This window comes from Stegodyphus dumicola, chromosome 2 (assembly GCF_044657685.1).
Source record: "Stegodyphus dumicola isolate Sdum_Otavi_A_Nest chromosome 2, ASM4465768v1".
Lineage (NCBI taxonomy): Eukaryota > Metazoa > Arthropoda > Arachnida > Araneae > Eresidae > Stegodyphus > Stegodyphus dumicola.
This window is the reverse complement of record NC_140769.1, coordinates 45,703,160-45,722,156: the sequence shown is the minus strand read 5'-3', so window position 1 is coordinate 45,722,156 and position 18,997 is coordinate 45,703,160. Positions and strand designations below refer to the sequence as shown.

Genomic DNA, 18,997 nt, shown 5'->3' with positions numbered 1-18,997 from the left:
TTTGAAACCGGGTCGAACTACCAGTGATCAGAGAATTTACTACTTGCCCGTTGGAAAGCCTACGTATTTTCAGTATTAGACTATTTCATAGCTGCTCTATTTCAGAAACAGAAGCTAAAAACAGTTTGGCTTGCCTAAAGAAAGTCATTATTGATAATTTAAAACAAATTGTGATGTTAAATGTTATTCAAACCAGAAATCAAATTAGCAAGAGAAATATCTCGTATTTTAACAACATATTTGTTAATTGCCAATAAAAATTATATTAGGACATGGAAAAGTCAGTTACCCAGGATAAAGTGTATTACTTTTTCCAGTTAGTAAAAAATCTGATGCGTGCACCACATGACTTCCTTGTACGGAATATTAAATTATACCCATTTTTTCTTGCATTTCATTTAAACTCATTGGATTGAATTAAATCTACTTCTTCGATAGCGTATAAACCCCAATAGAATAAATGCACCCTTTAAAATGCACTATATTTGTTTAGCATAGCGACACTCTGGCCCTAGTTACATTTCATTCATTTTTTTAACTATGTCTATGTCTATGTCTTATCACTTGGTAAGAGGCAGTCGACCATTAACGGCCTTTACCAATATATTATATACTTGACTTTTAAATGCTTGAAGAATCGAGTAAGTTGTATCCAATAATATGGAAGTACTTGTGCACATGCTGTGCTAGAACTCAGAGATTACTAGCGACGGAGGCTCCTGTGCCGCCGCCCGTAGAATAAGTAAACTTTGAACAAATGAGGCGCTCGTGTGGCGCCATCTATTAGTAGGGATGAAAAGCCTTTTAGTTGACTGGAGCTCTAGTGGCACCATCTCCTGCAGGATGTATTGCAACGCATTTTTAAAATTTCATAAAAATTATTCTTCTGATAAGCAATAATTGGAAAGTAAAATGATGGAAAACACAATTTGCAGTACATTGAAACTTTTCACAAGAGTAAAAACTATTTACACACAAAGTCTACCTGCTTTGGCAGAAATCATTTTTTAACTTATGATTTATGACTTATGACTTACTTTATTCTGGTCATTAACTACTAAAGAGTTTTCGCCAGTAGATCGCATTAAAGTGCATTAGGCAAAGATATTAAATTTTTTTTAACTCTAAATGCACAAAATTTATATCATCTTAATTATCTAATCGTTGCCACATGTTCTCTTCAAATACTATAATAAATCTAAAACGATGTATAAAAGAAATTAAGCAAAGAACAACAACAACAAAAAAGAAACAGTTTTTCACAGACGATTCAGTATTTCTCATTCAATTAATTCAGTTCTCACTTCGCGACAAAACAAAAATACATTGAAACTCAAGATGTCTGTATTGAAAATTATGAAGTAAATCTTAAACACTTATTTTCTCAGATAAATTCCAGAATGGATTAAGCAGGATTTAATTCGCAATAATAAAAGAAGGCGTTATCTTTGTTATTGCGAAGCTTACTTTCTCTAGATTGGCGACTAATCTACTATTCTGCTGTTTCAAATGTAAACAAGCAATGGCCACCATGGAAAAAATTATTAGGCTTACCGGCACTTAAACAACTTTTAAATTGTTGATAATTCTAAAAATATTGCATGCAGATTCACTAAAGGCATAAAAACTTTAACCGGAAGATAAGAACAACATAATTCAATCATTTTTAAAGCAAAAAATGTACAATTTACAAACATATAAGAGTAAAGAAACTGAGATCACTGAGCCGGGTAACAGAGTGGATATATATATAATTGGCGTTTGGTGTGGCCGATTGCAACCAAAATACGAGGTGCACATCTACATGTTATAGCAGTCCTATATATAAAATTTCAACGTCCTGAAGCTACTCGTTTTTGAGTTATGCAAGATACGTACGTACGCACGCATGTACATACGTTCGTACAGACGCCACGAAAAATTCTCTTCAGAATTAATTTTAAAGCAGCTTTATAATTTTGTTTGAAGTAAAAGAGTTATTAAAACTTAACCGCACTTAAACAGCTTTTAAATTGTTGATAATTGTGCAAATATTGCCTCCAGAATTACGAAAGGCATAAAAATTTTAACCGGAAGATAAAAACAACATATACAAAATTTCAACGTCCTGAGGCTACTCGTTTTTGAGTTATGCAAGATACGTATGTACGCACGCATGTACATACGTTCGTACAGACGCCACGAAAAATTCTTTTCAGAATTAATTTTAAGGCAGTTTTATAATTTTTTTGAAGGAAAAGAGTTATTTAAAACTTAACCGCACTTAAACAGCTTTTAAATTGTTGATAATTGTGCAAATATTGCTTCCAGAATTACGAAAGGCATAAAAACTTTAAAGGGAAGATAAAAACAACATAATTCAATCATTTTTAAAGCAAAAAATGCACAATTTACAAACATATAAGAATAAAGAAACTGAGATCACTGAGCCGAGTAACAGAGCGGATATATATATACATATACTTATATAATTTTGGTGCGGCCGATTGCAACCAAAATACGAGATGCACATCTACATGTTATAGCAGTCACAAAATTTCAACAAATTTCAACGTTCTGAGGCTACTCGTTTTGCGTTATGCGAGATACATACGTACGCACAGACGCCACGAAAAATTCTCTTCAGAATTCATTTTAAATTAGTTTTACAATTTTTGGGGAGAAAAAAAAAGAGTCCTTTATGCTGTTCTTGCGTACAGATGTCACGCAAAAACATCGTTAAATTGCATTCGATAGCGGTGAATTTGGATATTTGCGTTGAAATATGATGCCTGAAACTTTTCATGATTACAATACTTCCTTTTTACTTCGTACAAGGAAGTAAAAATGACATTAAATGCATTTATTTTAAGAAGGAAAAAGACTGGTAATTAAAAGGTTTAGTAAGTCAAATATAGTAGCAAAAGAAATACTTTTGATTCCTCGTCCCGCCCTTCAGTAGTGTAAAATAAAAACGTTTCTATAAGAGATTTCGAAAACCTAAAAGCGTTTTATTTCTAAAGAATTTTCCTTAAAATTCTACTTCAAAAATTTTGAAAGCATAGTCTTATATAATATTTGCCGTTTGTGAAGTATTAAGAAAAGAGTGTTAGACTTTTTGAAGTGGTCTGCATGTTACTGAACAAAGGAAATCTAAAGATTTTGTTTTACTTTCTTTAACGAAGTAAACTAAGTATTGTAATCGTGAAAACTTCGGATATCATAATTGAACGAAAATATCTATTTTGAGCCCTCTCGAATGCATTTGAACGACGTTTTTGAGTGATATATGTACGTACGGACTAAATAAAGGACTCTTTTTCTCAAAATGAGTTATAAAATGGACTTAAAAGAAGATATTTGCTTCGTGACGTCTGTACTTACGTATGTATGTATCTCATATATCTCAAAAACGATTAGTTGTAGAACTTTGAAATTTTGTATATGGGATTGCTATAACATGTGATGGTGCACCTCTCTTTTTTATTGCAATCAGTTGCACCAAACACACACACACACAAACACACACATATATATATATATATATATATATATATATATACTCTCTTACCCGGCTTGGTTAGCTCTGTGTTTTTATTCGTACATATTGATAAATATGATAAATATTGCATTTTTCGCTTTAAAAAGGATTGAATTATGTTGTTTTTATGCTCCGGTTAAAGATTTCATGTCTTTAGTTAATTTGCATGCAATAGTTGTAGAATTATAAACAGCTTAAAAGTGTGAGTCGCGTTAGGCCTAACGGTGCGACTATTTGTTTACGTTTGAAACTCTTATTAGTATAGTGAAATAAGTAAGTTGGATTACCGACCTCAGGGTCTTTTTGCTAAGTAGGACCAGAAGTTAAATTTAAATTTTTTGTGCACGGAAAATTTTGTCTTTCTACACGTTATCCGAATCGCTTGTTTTTGTTCAGAAACTCTAATTTTAATTACAATTTTTTTTCAACTGTTTTTAACTGCATTAGGTATTTTACGTTTTTCCGCATTTTACAATTTTGAATGAAAATGTTTTGAGTTTTTATGTGTTTTTGTTTAGTCGCGAAGTGAAAAATTGAATGAAAATAATCTTTTAATTAAATTCGAGGAAATAAATTTCAATGAAGTGCATCAAAAATTGTGTACAGTTTAATAGGCCGTACAAGGAAGTCATGTGGTGTACACATCAAATGTTTTTACTAGTAAACGCTTCAGGTTCGAGCATTCTATAAAGATTTGATAAATGTAACGACCTGTATTATTTTCAATATATTTTGTTACTTTGATTTATTTTACTATAGAAAATTCATTATGTAGGGACCTAAATCCTAGGGAAAAGTATACCCAAGTTCAATGACTTTAATTATTTGAGGCTGCGGTGGGCCTTTATGTTTCCTAGTCCGAAATGCCTAGTGGTCTCTACTGTATTGGTATAATTTGAATAAACGTGAACGAATTTGAATAAACATGTTAATTGTGGCTCAGATAATCGGAAATGTAAAGACAGATTCGTTATTTTGAATAAATCATTTACATGCTATTGTTTCCATCCTGCTGTATTTGTATCCATACTATTCATGATTGTTAGAAGTAAATTCAGTTAATTGAATTTTTTTCCAAGAAATATGACAGTTCGGAAAGAAGCCACGCGGTCAAGGTATCAGTTTCGCCTAAACTGTATTATCTTTTTTAAACTGTATCTCTATAAAGCTTCCTTGACTACTGACTTTTATCATGCGGCCTTGGAGCAAGTAGCAATAGCTTTAATGTAAGCGGAAATAGATGAACTTAGTTCTTCCGGTAATGTCCGAATGCCATGTAAAACTTTTCCACTGCATTTATCAGTTCCACTCATCTACATGTGTCATGCAATAAAATATTCCAAGGTTCTTATTCTTTGTCACTGAACTATAAAATTTTATTTCACGAGGATATAAATGCATTTGCTGTGTGAAAAGTGAAATATGTTGTGAGAAAAAGTAAATTATTTCGCAAAATTTAGTTTATTAAAAATAACTGCAGCAACTTTATTAAACAGCTCGTCATTTAAATTTTTTGGGAGGAAAGAAGTAGGAATTACTCTGTGTTTTTCAAAAATTTTCGAGAATTTTTTAATAATAACTATGCTCAATATTCAGTTTTACTTTCTGCAAATGGAGGTTTTAAATAATTAGACATTAATTTCTTACTATTTTTATCAAAAATGAAACAAAAAAAATTTAAAGGAAACTAAATAAAAAAACGTAAAAATGTTTACGAAATTAAAGTTTTGAATCAAAATTTAATGATTATAAAAATATTTAAAGATTAAACATTAAGATTATTTTCCTACTTTAATTTTTCTTGCTTAAGATACATCTCCGAGCTGCTATGGGTAGCATACGCAATTTGGTGCCTTGATTACAGTTGCGCTTTTAAATTATATACTAAACTTGTAAAGGTAAAATAAATTAATTATCTAATTTTCACTTGATTAACCCTTATTGTTCCGACGAATTACTATCTACTCACAGTCAACAGAATTTTACCTAAACCATATTAATAACGAGAAAGGGTAAAACTGAAGTCAAGGGGTTGTTAAAACTACACCTTTTAACGGGATTAAATTTTTTTCAAATACCTTTATTTGGAGTTCAGAAATTCGAATATTTAAAGCAGAAATAAAAAAAGCAAGCTTTATAGCTTAGTGGTAAAATATGAACTGGCCCGAGCCACACACAAGCAGCATTCACTGGATCTATATTTGAGAAGGTAACCCCATAAGATATTTTTTTATTTTCCTTTTTAGGAACTTTCATTACTATGTTTAAATTTTAAAACTTTATCTGACTTTGCGTTCTACTTTAATACTTTGTAACTGGTCCGTAATTGTAAATATTATACATTCTTAGTCCAAAGGGGCTTTGTCCCTGAAGGACTATTGTTTTCGTTTTGCCATTTTGCGTTGAATCACTATAAATGTCTGTTTCACTTTTTAAACTGTTGCCACCAAATATTATCACCCTGTATTATATCTGAAGAAATTAAATAATGAAAATTCTGCATAAATGTATGTATATTTCTCGCATTGTGATAAAACAACGGTACACAGAGCCATCGAATTTTGAATGACGTAATCCTCCTACGAATATGGGCATGTGGAAGACCCAATTTGAACTTTGGAATTTGTTTTATGATCGATTTCATATTTTGTAAAACTTTAACGAATTTTTGATTAACAAACTTAAGGATTTCAAAGCGAGCAATGGCAACACTCTACGGGGAAAAAAAACCTTTTTATCCTCAGCGCGCGGAACTGTGTATCGGAAATTCTAAAGATAGGCTCATTTTAAAATTATTTGCGACATTGCTCTCGAACTAAATTTTATAGTTTAAGTGCAAACATGATATTTAATAAATGAAGGTAACACACAAAACGTTAAAAAAGCGTTCCTTTGGATGTAATTTAAAATCTGAAATCTTTCAGATTTTTTTTATTTTTTTTATTTTCCGATTAATTTTGTACTATTTGAATTTTAGTTTAATATCTGTCTCCCGTGGAACTTCCCAATATCTTGGATTATTTCTCCAAATTCGTTTGGTCGTGTACTTACAAGAACCAGTGCGCTCCCCTTATTCCCACCTGTCTTCATCTCTCTAGTTAAAAAGGAAGATTATTCTGATGATTAACTTCCATCATGGTTCATGATTCTATCCTCACTTGGAGATATTCGAGGCTATACATACATTCAAGCTTTCTCTTAAAAGATAGGCTCCCGATAAGGGGAATTCAAATACATACGATCTAAAAGATAACAAAAGTCACTCACCTGTATATAAGTTGGCCAACCGTCTCGGCAAATACGTTGTATAGGGTGGCTGTCAGAGTTCTCTGTCTCTAAATTGCTATCGAACTCGATTGCTCGATATTCAAATACGGAATTAGTTAACAAATTAGTCTATTGCTAAAATCCAAATTAATTTGCTTCGGCAAAATGCGAACTAATTTGCATTCTGGGGAAGGCTGAGAGAAGAAAGAAAAGTTCAGTAAATAGTTAACATAAAAATAATGTGATAAAATAAACCTAATACTACATAAAAATTACCGAACTAATTAAAGTAAGTTAAAATATGTGGGATACAAAGTAATAGAAATGAAAACTGTATCATGCATAAGCTTCTCAACCTATTACGTATAAAGCTAAAATTATGGAAAATCAAAATTATATAACTAACTATGATACTAAGTCAAATATTAGAAAAATGTGATGTCCCGAATAGACTCCTCCTACATTACGGATTTATTTTTAAAAGTTTCATAAATAAATGTAAAGTATTGATTACGGTTTTAGGAATAAACATTATAAATGAGAGCAACAAAAAGTTTGCTAGTTTCTTCTATTCGCTCGCAAACAAAGTTCGCACCTCATTGAAACTATGTATGACACATTTTTCTTCTCAGTTCAAATTCCTTTTATACACTCTGAAGTTATTCAGTAGTTTTGTATTCAACTCTTCGATGATTTTTGCTTTTGTATCTTAAGTGTTCTCCAAACTGAAAAGTCGTACTGTAACTTTGGATGCCATCTCATCATTTCTCCGTTTTCCAGTCTATATGCGAACAAACACAACAAAATAAAAAAAAAACACAAAATTAATATACTAAAATGTCGAAAACGAAAGGCATCAGTATTAACGTTCATAATAATATTTTACATTATATAAACATTGTAACATTATATAACCCATTATTGTGTTTTTTCGATAAGGTAACTTCTGAGCCATTCTATACATTCAAAAATTTTTTTTAATCTGTTACTGTTTCACTTGATATCTGTCGTTGTTTCACGGTAACCTCACTGGTCTGATATAATCAGAACAAGCCCACGAATTTTATCGTAGCAAGGAATGCAAGACTACGTCTGTCATTAGCATGAATCTTGAGTACCATGCAGGTGACAGCCCGATATTGCCCAGCTCCGCCTCAGTTTTGAAGGAGACAGTTCCGAGGATATCTCACCATGAAACCCCTCGACAGGACTTTTGACTAGCTGTATATTTTGAGTATATGATACACTACATTGATCTCATATATTTGATACATATAGTACCGAAGCCACATTGACATTATCTATTTATAAGCGTCCATGCCTTCTGTGAAATTCGAACAGTGCGCTTCGGTATGGCACTCAACATCACTAATCACTCTACTGTCTGGGCTGCCCCTTTAATTTTCTATTCAGAATCGAAATAACAGTCATCCAAGTAGCTTGGAAAACTACTAAGGCCAAGAGCTGTTGTCATTCTATGTGCTACAAGATCTTAACTGTATCATTCAAGCTTCATCAGCTCAGTAGAGTAAGTAAATGTTTTATCCTGTCATATTTTTAAATGAATGAACGTGTACCTGCAAGAATTCAAATTTTCTGATTATCTTTGAAATTAAATATGTATCTATTGCATTTAAAATACCAAGTATTACAAAGCAGAGCCGCTTTTGGAAAACAATAACATTGTTTCAGTAGCGCTTATAACGCAATAAAGAAGATTACATTAATTTCCTGTACGTTTGATTTGTTCAAAATCAGTTTGCATTTTTGGTTCTTTGTGTATTTTTTTCAACATTTTAGGATTACTTGTACATGATAAAACTTGACATAGCATTTCGTTATTCCCGATCTATAGCATGCTTTCTGTGAGACATCATATGGTCGTCTGGGTGGGATTTCAATTTCTTTTGCTGACCATTTAGGAAAGCAACTACACAAATCAACTCTTGCAAATTAATGCGACTGTTAGAAGACAATGCTCTCGTGGGGCAAAAAATGGCGATGTGCAGTTTTTTAGAAGCAAGAAACTTGTTTGAAATGGTTAAAATGGTTGAAAGCGAGGTCATAGACATCTTGCGAAAGTGGGCTTAAAAGATTGATGTTTTTCCACATGGCAAATCATAAAGCAATTAACAAAAGCTCTCTGCATTTCTTTTAACTATGAAAATTCTATGATACAAGAAGAACAGATAGAAAAGTTCCAAACACGATGTTGGATGCTGAAGAAAAATTTTCATTGAAGTAAAAATTATTATTTTTATTAATGAAATATATATTTCGTTCGTTAATTTTAAAAAACAGATAAAGATACTCAAAATTCTAAAATCGTATGGCACTAAAATTTCACTAGTAATTTCCAAAATAATTTTTTATAAATAATTTTCAAATAAAAGTTTTCTTTTAAATTTCATTTTTAATAAAATTTTATTTGTATTGCATATGTATCCCATCTCGTGTATCATTACATGTATAAATTACCAAAGGATATTTAATGATAAATATAAAAGTATCAAATTAGTCATAGTTAGTCTAAATGCTACAGTTCGGCTTTAGCCCAACTAGGGAAGCAGTTAAGTGACAGACTGAAATAATATCAAGCTTAAATCTTAAAATGTAATGTAGAATTAAACTTTGAACGAAACTATGGAAACTGTAATAAAAGAGAAAACCAATAGTAGAAACATAAACCTTAGAAAAAACAAGAAATGCAACGCTAAGAAAATTAAAAAATAAAATACAAAAGTACAGCGTGAAAAGTTTGGGAAAATATCAGGATTGCGTAATTAATTATGAGCCATTTATTTCATCATAGTAACAGAAATTAGAATGACCTTTGATATGATTTCCTAGCAAAATTGCATCAGACGTAAAATTAGACATTTGCTGTCTGATTTCTACTGAAGTTTCTATAATCGTTTTTATAAATGTATCAACCATTCTTCTGATTCCGTAATTATTTTGCATTTTATCTTTCAATGTATCCCTCTCTTTAATATATAAAGAGAGAGATATATAGATATATAAGATAAAAATTATGTAAATCAGCTTTACAATGTAATTTAGTCTCTTAATTCCTCTTTTTTAAGTTGCTTACTTCCTCTTTATTCTAGAAAAATTAATAAAATTTCTGGAGTGCGTCATTTATAGATCAATCTCTTTCACATGGATTGCGTAACGTTTATGACGTAGCTGATTTGGAACCTAAACTTAAAATTTTGAGAAGTGAAAACCTTACCAATCGAAACCAAAACCTTCTCTTAGTGAGCTTCCATATTGGATAACTGCACACTTCGCTTCTACTTCTGTTGCCACTTGGACATTGTTTCACTGTACTCTCTTCCTATCACAATAGTATCAATAACGTAAATGTTCTTGAATAGACACGATTAGAATGCGAAGTAAATTGTGGCCATTAGTGTCAATTGAAATAAAAACGAATATTTAATCTTAATTTGCCAATTTTCTTAGTCATTACGAATTGAATATTTTAGCATTATACGCAATCAGAATTCTTCCTCTTCAGTATGGATTTACGTCCTGTGCTATTAGTGCTTCTAGACCATCGTCATTTTCTCTTTTTCGGTCAGGTATATTGAAGAAATTTACTAAATTATGAACTCGCGAATAAATTAAATGCTTTTTTAACTTAAATTGCTGTAATTCTTACCTCTTCAAACTTCTTTATCTGTCAGTTTCATACTGTACAGAAGTTTCAGGTTTAGTTTAAAGAAGAGACTGAAAGATCAGGAAACACAGTTATGTACTTTCATTTGGTCAATATAAAATGTTTGAGCTATCAAAATGTTGTATTTTAAAACTGTTCTTCTCTCTCTTAGCTATCCATGGATACTGCATTGAGAACGGTAGTTCTAATCCTCATTTTCTCGGTGCTAAATGCCAGATGCCAAAACCGCTTTGGAAACTATCATGAAGGTAAAACCTTTTCAATCATTCTTAGAAACTCGATATTGCTTTATTTCCATTGCGGATTGCAGGTATTTTTTCCAGACGTATGCATAAAGTTAACAGAACTCTATCTGAGTAATGATGTTCAGATTCGAATATTTGGCATTTATGAAATTGGTTACCACTAATACTTTAACAGCTGTTTTTCTTAACGAGAATTTTATACTACACTTTAAATTTTCAGTTTAATTTATATCAAATGCCTTAAGAGAGTTAATTTGTATCAAATGCTTTAGGAGAGCTTTATTTACACTCATGTCCATAAATTAAGGATAATGCAAAATCAGGCAAAGGAAGAGTTAGAAGCAAAACAAATTTCCCTAATTTGTAAAGCTTATTGTAAGGCTTGAAGAGTTAGAATCAAAACAAATTTGACTTATTTGTAAAGCTTATTTATTTAACAAAAGGTAAAGAGCAAAAAAAGATGCTATATGTTTGATATTATTAAAAAAAATTGGCGATTATTTTCCCTGGAGCAAATTACAAAAAAAAAAAAAAACACCTGTTTACAAAAAACCAATATTACATGGTTGGTATGATTGTTAATACATTGTATGTCTCCCAGACGATGCAATACAGTCCTTACAACGCCTAGGCATGCTGAGTATCAAATTATCGATCTGATCTTGGGGGATATTACACCACTCAAAAGGCAATGCTCTCCGAAGTTCCGGTAGACATGTAGGAGGAAGTTGACGGGCTGCAACTCGTCGGCCAAGCATGTCCCACACGTGCTTTACTGGATTCAAGTCCGGTGAGAATGCTGGCCAGTCCATACGGGTGATATCCTCCGATTAAAGGCATTCGCTTACGATGTTTGCACGGTGAGGACGGGCGTTGTCATCCATAAACACAAATTGTGCGCCCATTGCGCCCCGAAACAAACGTACATGTTGTTCCAGAATGACGACCCGATAGATTTGGCTTGTCATGGTTCCAATTTGAACATGCAGGTCAGATTTGGAACCCAGAATAATTCCACCCCAAACGAGCACTCCTGCACCACCGTAACGGTGTCGTTCAATGATGTTTTCTTGGTGGTAACGGGTACCTGGAGCTCTCCATATGAAAGTCCGGCGAGAATCAGACTGCAAGCTAAACCTGGAGTCGTCGGAAAACATCACACAAGCCCACTGTTGCGGTGTCCCCAATGCATGCTCTCTACTCCAGGCTAACCGCAGGCGATAGTGAGTTGCAGTAAGTGGAACGCATCTGACAGGTCTACGAGCATATAGACCAATCTGCCCTAAGCGTATGTACACGGTCTGCCTTGAAATTGTCGTACAAGTGGCTGAAGAGAGCTGACGAGACAGGTCTGAGGCTGTGCTCCGCCTGTTTCTTTTGGCAGTAACTGCCAAATACCGGTCCTCATTCGACGTAACTCTGGGGCGACCTGTGCTGTAACGTCTACTCACATTACCATCATCTTTGACTCGTTGCCAAAGCCTGGAAATGACACTCTGGGCAATTCCAAGTTCGTCTGATACTTCCAGTTAGGTACGCCCACATTCCAGACGGCCGATAATTCTACCGCGTAAAAAATCATCCAAATGCTTCCTTTGTGTCATAACTATTCGGTTATTGCACTGAAATGCTTATAAAGCGCCTGCGAGCAATTTTACTTCTTTGCCTGTACTCCTTATCTATCACTCTCTTACACTCTCGTCATTGTGACGTACCATCGGTGTCATCTGGTTACTTCCTGAAATTTGCATATGATTCTTGAAGATGTGTGTAGTGATTTTACAGGTGATATATTTATTTTAGAGTTCGATTTCCGCGTGACTCCGAATTATCCTTAATTTATGGACATGAGTGTAATTATGTTTAGATATTTTAATTTCGATTTTATTGCGTTCTCTAAATTCCAAATGGAAATTGCAGATGATTTATACTGATTTCCACACTACAAAAGAACAATCAGAAAAATCGTGGTTTTAAAAAAAAAATTATTAGACGGATACTGGTGAAATTTGGGGAAAAAATTGGTTTATTTGATTATATCAAAGCAAATGAGGGTTATCTGCCTAAAAAGAAGGATGTCTTCAAGGACTTTCTATGTAAAATTGGCTCATATTCACAATACACATGGGTAAACCGCAAAAACGTCCATGCAGCCAGGTCTTTCACCTGGATACGAACCACTATTCAGCGACTTTAGTACTCGGTCACTGTGGAACTAAATTTGGGAAGAATATGAATGAAAATATGAGTTTTAAAATGGTTTAAAAAGCATTTTATAGAGAAAACACTATAACTAATTTTAACTCATATGAGAGCTTTTGCTCAAATAAAGTGTAACAACGCAGTGGATAAAACACGCCAATGTGGTGATGTGTTTGAGAAATACGAGGCTAGTAGCAATATTCTATGGTGTCCATGATGATTTCAACCTGCTCAGTAGGATGCATATATCATTATTCAGTAAAAGCTGATATGCAACAGTACTTTGAGGCATTAGCATGATTCCGTAAGCTTGTTATGACACATCCATTTGTTTCGGACGAACAACTGATTCGAAGAATTTGTCTATTTGCTGTAATATTTTATTGTTTAACAAATAACTATATCTATTATTGGAGTGGCAACGCCATATCTGCATCATGTAACCGTTGCTCACCAACGTAAAAAATTGTTTAGAATTCTTAATTCTGAAAGTTTTACCAGCTAGTAGATGTATGAAATTTGTAACTAAAACATTGTATTCAAATTATCTATCTGCGTAAACTAAAAATAAAATTTATGTTTTACTAAAAAGATCATCTGTTATTTTGTTAAATGCTGCCAAATACGTTACACTGCTTTATTGCTGAAAGAAAAGCTCAAAACTGTTTCCTTCTTTTCGCAAAAAAATTGTTTGTTTTCAGCAACCAATCAGCTATCAGCATCGAATTAACCATTATTAACCATAACTTGTAATGGAGAACTAGTTTCCCTTTGACATGGCAACCCTAAAGTGATCCGGGCTGATTGGCCTATTTTATGTCATGTGACAAAGCAGAAAAATTGTCCTAAACAGTTGTTTTTTGGAAATGTTCTGAATGTGTGATACAACCTTAAAACGCCTCATTCATGCATAGTCCAGCTTAAGAAGAGAAACTGAATTAATTAATCCATATATGCGTGTCTATTACTGGCCAACTAGATAAAAATACAGAGCATGTATAGGTCGCTCTGAATTCTGCTTCCGTAGAATACAGCTTGGGTTTTTTATAGTTTTTTCGAAATGTCATGAATATTAGAGCAGAGTTATATCATAGATAGTCTTTCCCGAGGACCTGTCCTCAGGCAGATAGCCTTTGCATGGCTTGCTTAATTAGTCAACTAATAACACAATCAATGCATGCTCAAAATGACCTTTTTTTAATCTATTTTCTTAAGCTTTGTAGAGACATTAGGTATTTTTTGGAAGCAGGCAAAATGAAAAATGAGCAATTTCCTTCGCCGGAAATCGAACCACGGACCTCTGTAATGCCGGCCCAGCGTGCAGAATCACGAAGGCACGCCAAGAAGGCGGAAGAAATACCTTATAAACTTAACGAAAATAATATTTGCGTTATTGGTGCTTATATGCTTTTGTATATTTTTTGGTAGCCAGTTCCATTCTTTAAAGAAATTTAATGTTTAACTGGAGTAAACTTTTTGTAAGTAAAGTATTTTGAATTTAAATTCAGGGCATTGTTTTTTTAATATGTCTTTTTTAAATAAATCTGAAATAAATCACTACGTGTGTTTATTACGCTATTACTTTAACATCATTTCATAAAACTCCATTATAAAATCAAGCGAACTGTGTGAATTAAATTTTCATTAATTACTCAATTAAACATTTTTAATATAAATCATTCTATCGCTGAGAAATGTATTTTCTCAAATCAAGCTATAACACTGAAACTGCTTTTGTGGTTTTGCTATTGTTTGATTCAAATATAATTTTTACATCTGTATTCCATACTTTATATGGCAAGGCTGAAAATGAGTTTATGTGACGAGCGTTTCATATTCTGGCAACAGGGGAATTACCAGACCATATCTGTAATAACAGCTGAGCAGCCCTGTCTTTACCTTTGGTTATAAGTATGAATCACGTGATTTGGCTTTGATTGGTAGCCCAGACGTCGCACTGTGTCGCTTTTGGGTTTTTGGTCTCCCATGGCGTAGTGTTGCCAACGGTGATGATGTTGTAGAGAGCTATTTCGTAGCTGAAGGGTGACCTAGATAGGCACTACTTCCAGTCAAACACAAAGAAGTGGCACGCAGAACAACTACGTACAGTGATGAGTGGTTAGTTTACAGGACTCTAGACCAACATGGATACACCAACTGATGATAAATCACTAGGCGAATGGTGTTGATCCTGCTAGTGGTGCCAACACTCAAACGATAGAATATCTATGAGGTCAACTTAAAATAACACTTGTACGGAATGTGAGACGAACAAAACCAGCGATGCTGCCCCGTCATCTTGCTGAATTACGGTGGTGATCTGCCAAACATGGGGATTAATTTGTGGCCTTGGTCAGAGACATCAGTGGCAGTGTTTGTGTGAGTGAAAAATGGGGATGGCTATTAGTGTCGTTTTATATTTGATAATAGCAGTAAAATGATGACTTTTGGCAAATGTTAAATACGACAGACAGATGCCAAATACGATGATTTGAACTTCTTTTTTTAATGTGTTTAAAATACAGTGACAACCATCAAGGGATGTATGTTCTTCTCAGGACCACATTAGTGCATTTTTCTGGTAATGTTGCATAATTTGATATAATATAATAATCTGATAATATAATAAAGTAGGTATGTATAATTTCTTTGTATTTATTTATTTATGTTCTGCTGCTTTTCATGGGTTTTAATACAGTAATGTTGACAGTTTCGTTGGTCATGCTCATAGTTCATGGTGGTAGGTCACCTGTTACGAGAATATCGAGAGCTTTAATTTTAAAAAATTACGATTCCCCAGGTAAGGAAACAAAATATTCCCATTAGATTAAAATTATTAGAATGTAAAATTATTAGAATTTTTATTAAAATGCTTAAAAGGTTTTAAAATACTTATCTTGTAGTTTGGAATTATTGTATTCCTTTTCAGTCATGATACAATTGAGAAAATGCGTGTTATCTACAGATTTAATGTGGTCTGAGGCCATAAAAAGGATGAGATGTTACTCATAGAAACGAATTAAATGTATCTGTGTATAGTAGCTGGTTTTCTCTAATCATTTTATCTTTTAGACTTGAATAATTAATTTACGAAACAACTGTAAGATTAGAGATTATTACGAAACAACTGTAAGATTAGAGATTTTATTAAAATGCTTAAAAGGTTTTAAAATACTTATCTTGTAGTTTGGAATTATTGTATTCCTTTTCAGTCATGATACAATTGAGAAAATGCGTGTTATCTACAGATTTAATGTGGTCTGAGGCCATAAAAAGGATGAGATGTTACTCATAGAAACGAATTAAATGTATCTGTGTATAGTAGCTGGTTTTCTCTAATCATTTTATCTTTTAGACTTGAATAATTAATTTACGAAACAACTGTAAGATTCCAATCTAGCATTGGCAAAGGAGCTTGATTAATTGCACTTCTGCGCAATTTTTTAATAACCCCAAAACTTTCAATTCAAAATGTTTAAAAAAAGTCTCTATTTGTTAAAGGATAAGCATTTTTTATTTAACATTTAAAAATGTGCGCAACAATAGCATTTGCGAATTAAAAAAAATATATTTTTCTGCAAATGCAGAGAGATGTAATGGCAACATGAATTTTTAGATTCTTTCTCAACGTTATTAGAATCGTGGTTTTGAAGTACAGTAACGTATGGTTTAAAACGTGTCTCAGTTTTAATATTTCGACTGTATTTTTCTGTATTCGTTGTTTAAACAGTAAAAAGTAACGCTAGTATTGTTAAAAAATAAATATACTATTATAATGGCCGATTTTGGTTCATTGATAAACAATGTAAAATAAATGTCTTTCAGGCATTAAAGAATGATATTTGAATCTTTCCAACAATCATCATCATTCCAAAAATGGAGAAATTGACATTTTCAGAGACATTAATCAGAGAAAACGAAAAAGAATATAACTAAAATCTGAAAACTTTGGATTACAGTTTTACACCTCTAAGTGTTTACTATTAAAGTACACCAATTTTAAAAGAGAATAATTAAAAATATAAAAGTCATATAAAAAATGCTATTTCATTGTGGTGTACAGATTTCGATTTAACACTTGAACAATTATTATGTAAATGATTATGATAGCCCTTCTACTTCAAGAATAAGTACCTCAGGCATTAAAAGCTGCAAAAAGCAATAGTAGAACACATATCTAATAAAGAAAAGACTTAATTATTCAAAACGTAGCTGTGCATTTATTTCATTGGATCGCTTTTTATTTTGTCAGGATGCAACTTTTACTCAATGAAACCAACGAAGTTTTCTTCGAGAAAACTTCCGACTTCGTGAGGTTTAAAAAATACTTATCAAGCATATATTTAATGTTTGAAAACATAAAAATAATTATTATGTGATTATTTAATGCTTTCATTTGTTGTGTATGTAGATTTCACATCAATGTCAATAAACTATATGAATAATAAAACTGTCTTCTTAGCTATGTTCAGTACAGGAGCATTTTTTAGATCAAATATTTTTATAAAAAATAATTTTTTTCTCTAAAATTTTAGTTTAATTAAATTTTTTAAAAAATCATTTCAGGTATCTATGATTTAATTTCCACTACAGAATTCCGATCAGTGAATTTACAGTGGCGCTACGACACTAGGCCAGAACCAATCGGATTTTTCATCACGCTATGTGAAATTACTATCTGGTCAAGATCAGATGGAGATTGCTTCGAGCGCCATCTGTTGCTGGGAAAGAGAAATACTTTGAATGGCCATGATTCACTCACGACGGATGGCAATGGACATTATGAAGCTACGTTGTATGGGTTGCGTATGTTGACGAATTACACGGTTTCCGTGCAACCCATGGAAGACCAAAATAGAGTTGCATCATCTGATACAAGCGGAAGACGAGAGAAGCTTCATGCGTCTGAAAGATTAACGATAAGAACTAAAGGATGTAAGTAAACTAAATATCAAAATGTATATAACCATGCCCCTAAAATTCTCATGCTTTTAATTTCATGACTGTTCGTCGTGGATATATAATTCCAGTTACAAGAATATTTTAAATGAGGCAATTATTCAAGTTTTGACATTTTTAATTTTAAAAAAAAAAATTTTTTAATTACGAAAGGTGACTTTTTTAAATTACAAAATGTTTCTTAACCTTTGTAGTTGTACAATGCAACCTTGGATCACGAACGTCTAGTATCACGAGTATATTTTCCGAATAAAAATTGTCTTGGATGATGAACGATATCTCGAGATACGAACAGCGGCAACATACTTCAAAATGCAGTTATTGCAGTGAAGAAAATATCTTTAGAAGAAGAAGAGAGGATGTTTCTACTTATTTGATCCGGGAAATTTTCTCAAAATGGGATAAGGTGCAAACGTTCAAATAATAATATCACCTTGATAAAGCAGAAGTGTAAATATATGCAATAAAAAGGGCAAGTCTTGCTTCGGGAACTTTTAAAACGTAGACAGAAATAAATTACACAGAGTAAATTTTTAATGAGAAAAAGGCTCAATGATTCTTAAGTAGAGCTTAGTGGTATTAATAGAAACAGAAAAGAAAAAGTAAAAATCTAGAAAGACAGCAGATATCTCATATTAAGAAATAACATTTTGTACCTCTGGTTTACAGTGGCACATCCAGAAATAAGTTTTGAGGCTGAGGAGTAAATATCGCCATTGTCATGACAGAAGTAATTTCTTTAGTTTAGAAATTACCATTTGGTAAAAATTAAAGAATTGTGAATTTTCCTTAAAAATGTAAAATTAGAGCATCTAAAAGTTCTTTATTCTAACTGAAAATAATCTTTTAGAAGTGCATGTTGTAACAGAGATGCCTAATTTTTTTAAGTTTTGAATATTTGGAAAAATATCTGCATTGCACTCTTGTAACGGTTCTATATCAGTTAATCTAATGTATTGTTCCAGTACTTTCGTTTTCCATTGTTGATATTCTGCAGTCAAAATCCTAATATTGCAATACGACAAATTTGAAGAACATGCTTCTTTCAGTATTTCTAATTTATTTTCATTTGCAGGTATGAGGTCATTCACTGATATGATTAAAATATTTTATTAACTC

The 18,997-nt window shown here is 32.5% G+C and overlaps 1 protein-coding gene across 2 annotated transcripts in view; it reads left to right on the top strand.

Moving 5' to 3' along the window:
- The window catches only part of LOC118199047 (uncharacterized), a 64,836-nt gene that overhangs the window by 29,382 nt on the left and 16,457 nt on the right, over positions 1-18,997 (top strand). The window contains exons 1-3 of one of the 2 annotated variants that reach the window (XM_035370834.2): positions 10,121-10,374; positions 10,624-10,720; positions 17,486-17,854. In XM_035370834.2, coding sequence (XP_035226725.2) covers positions 10,312-10,374; positions 10,624-10,720; positions 17,486-17,854 — 529 coding nt within the window. In that variant the 5' untranslated portion in view covers positions 10,121-10,311. Of the gene's footprint in view, positions 1-10,120; positions 10,375-10,623; positions 10,721-17,485; positions 17,855-18,997 lie in introns of those variants that run through there. The other variant, XM_085810644.1, reaches the window with a different exon arrangement.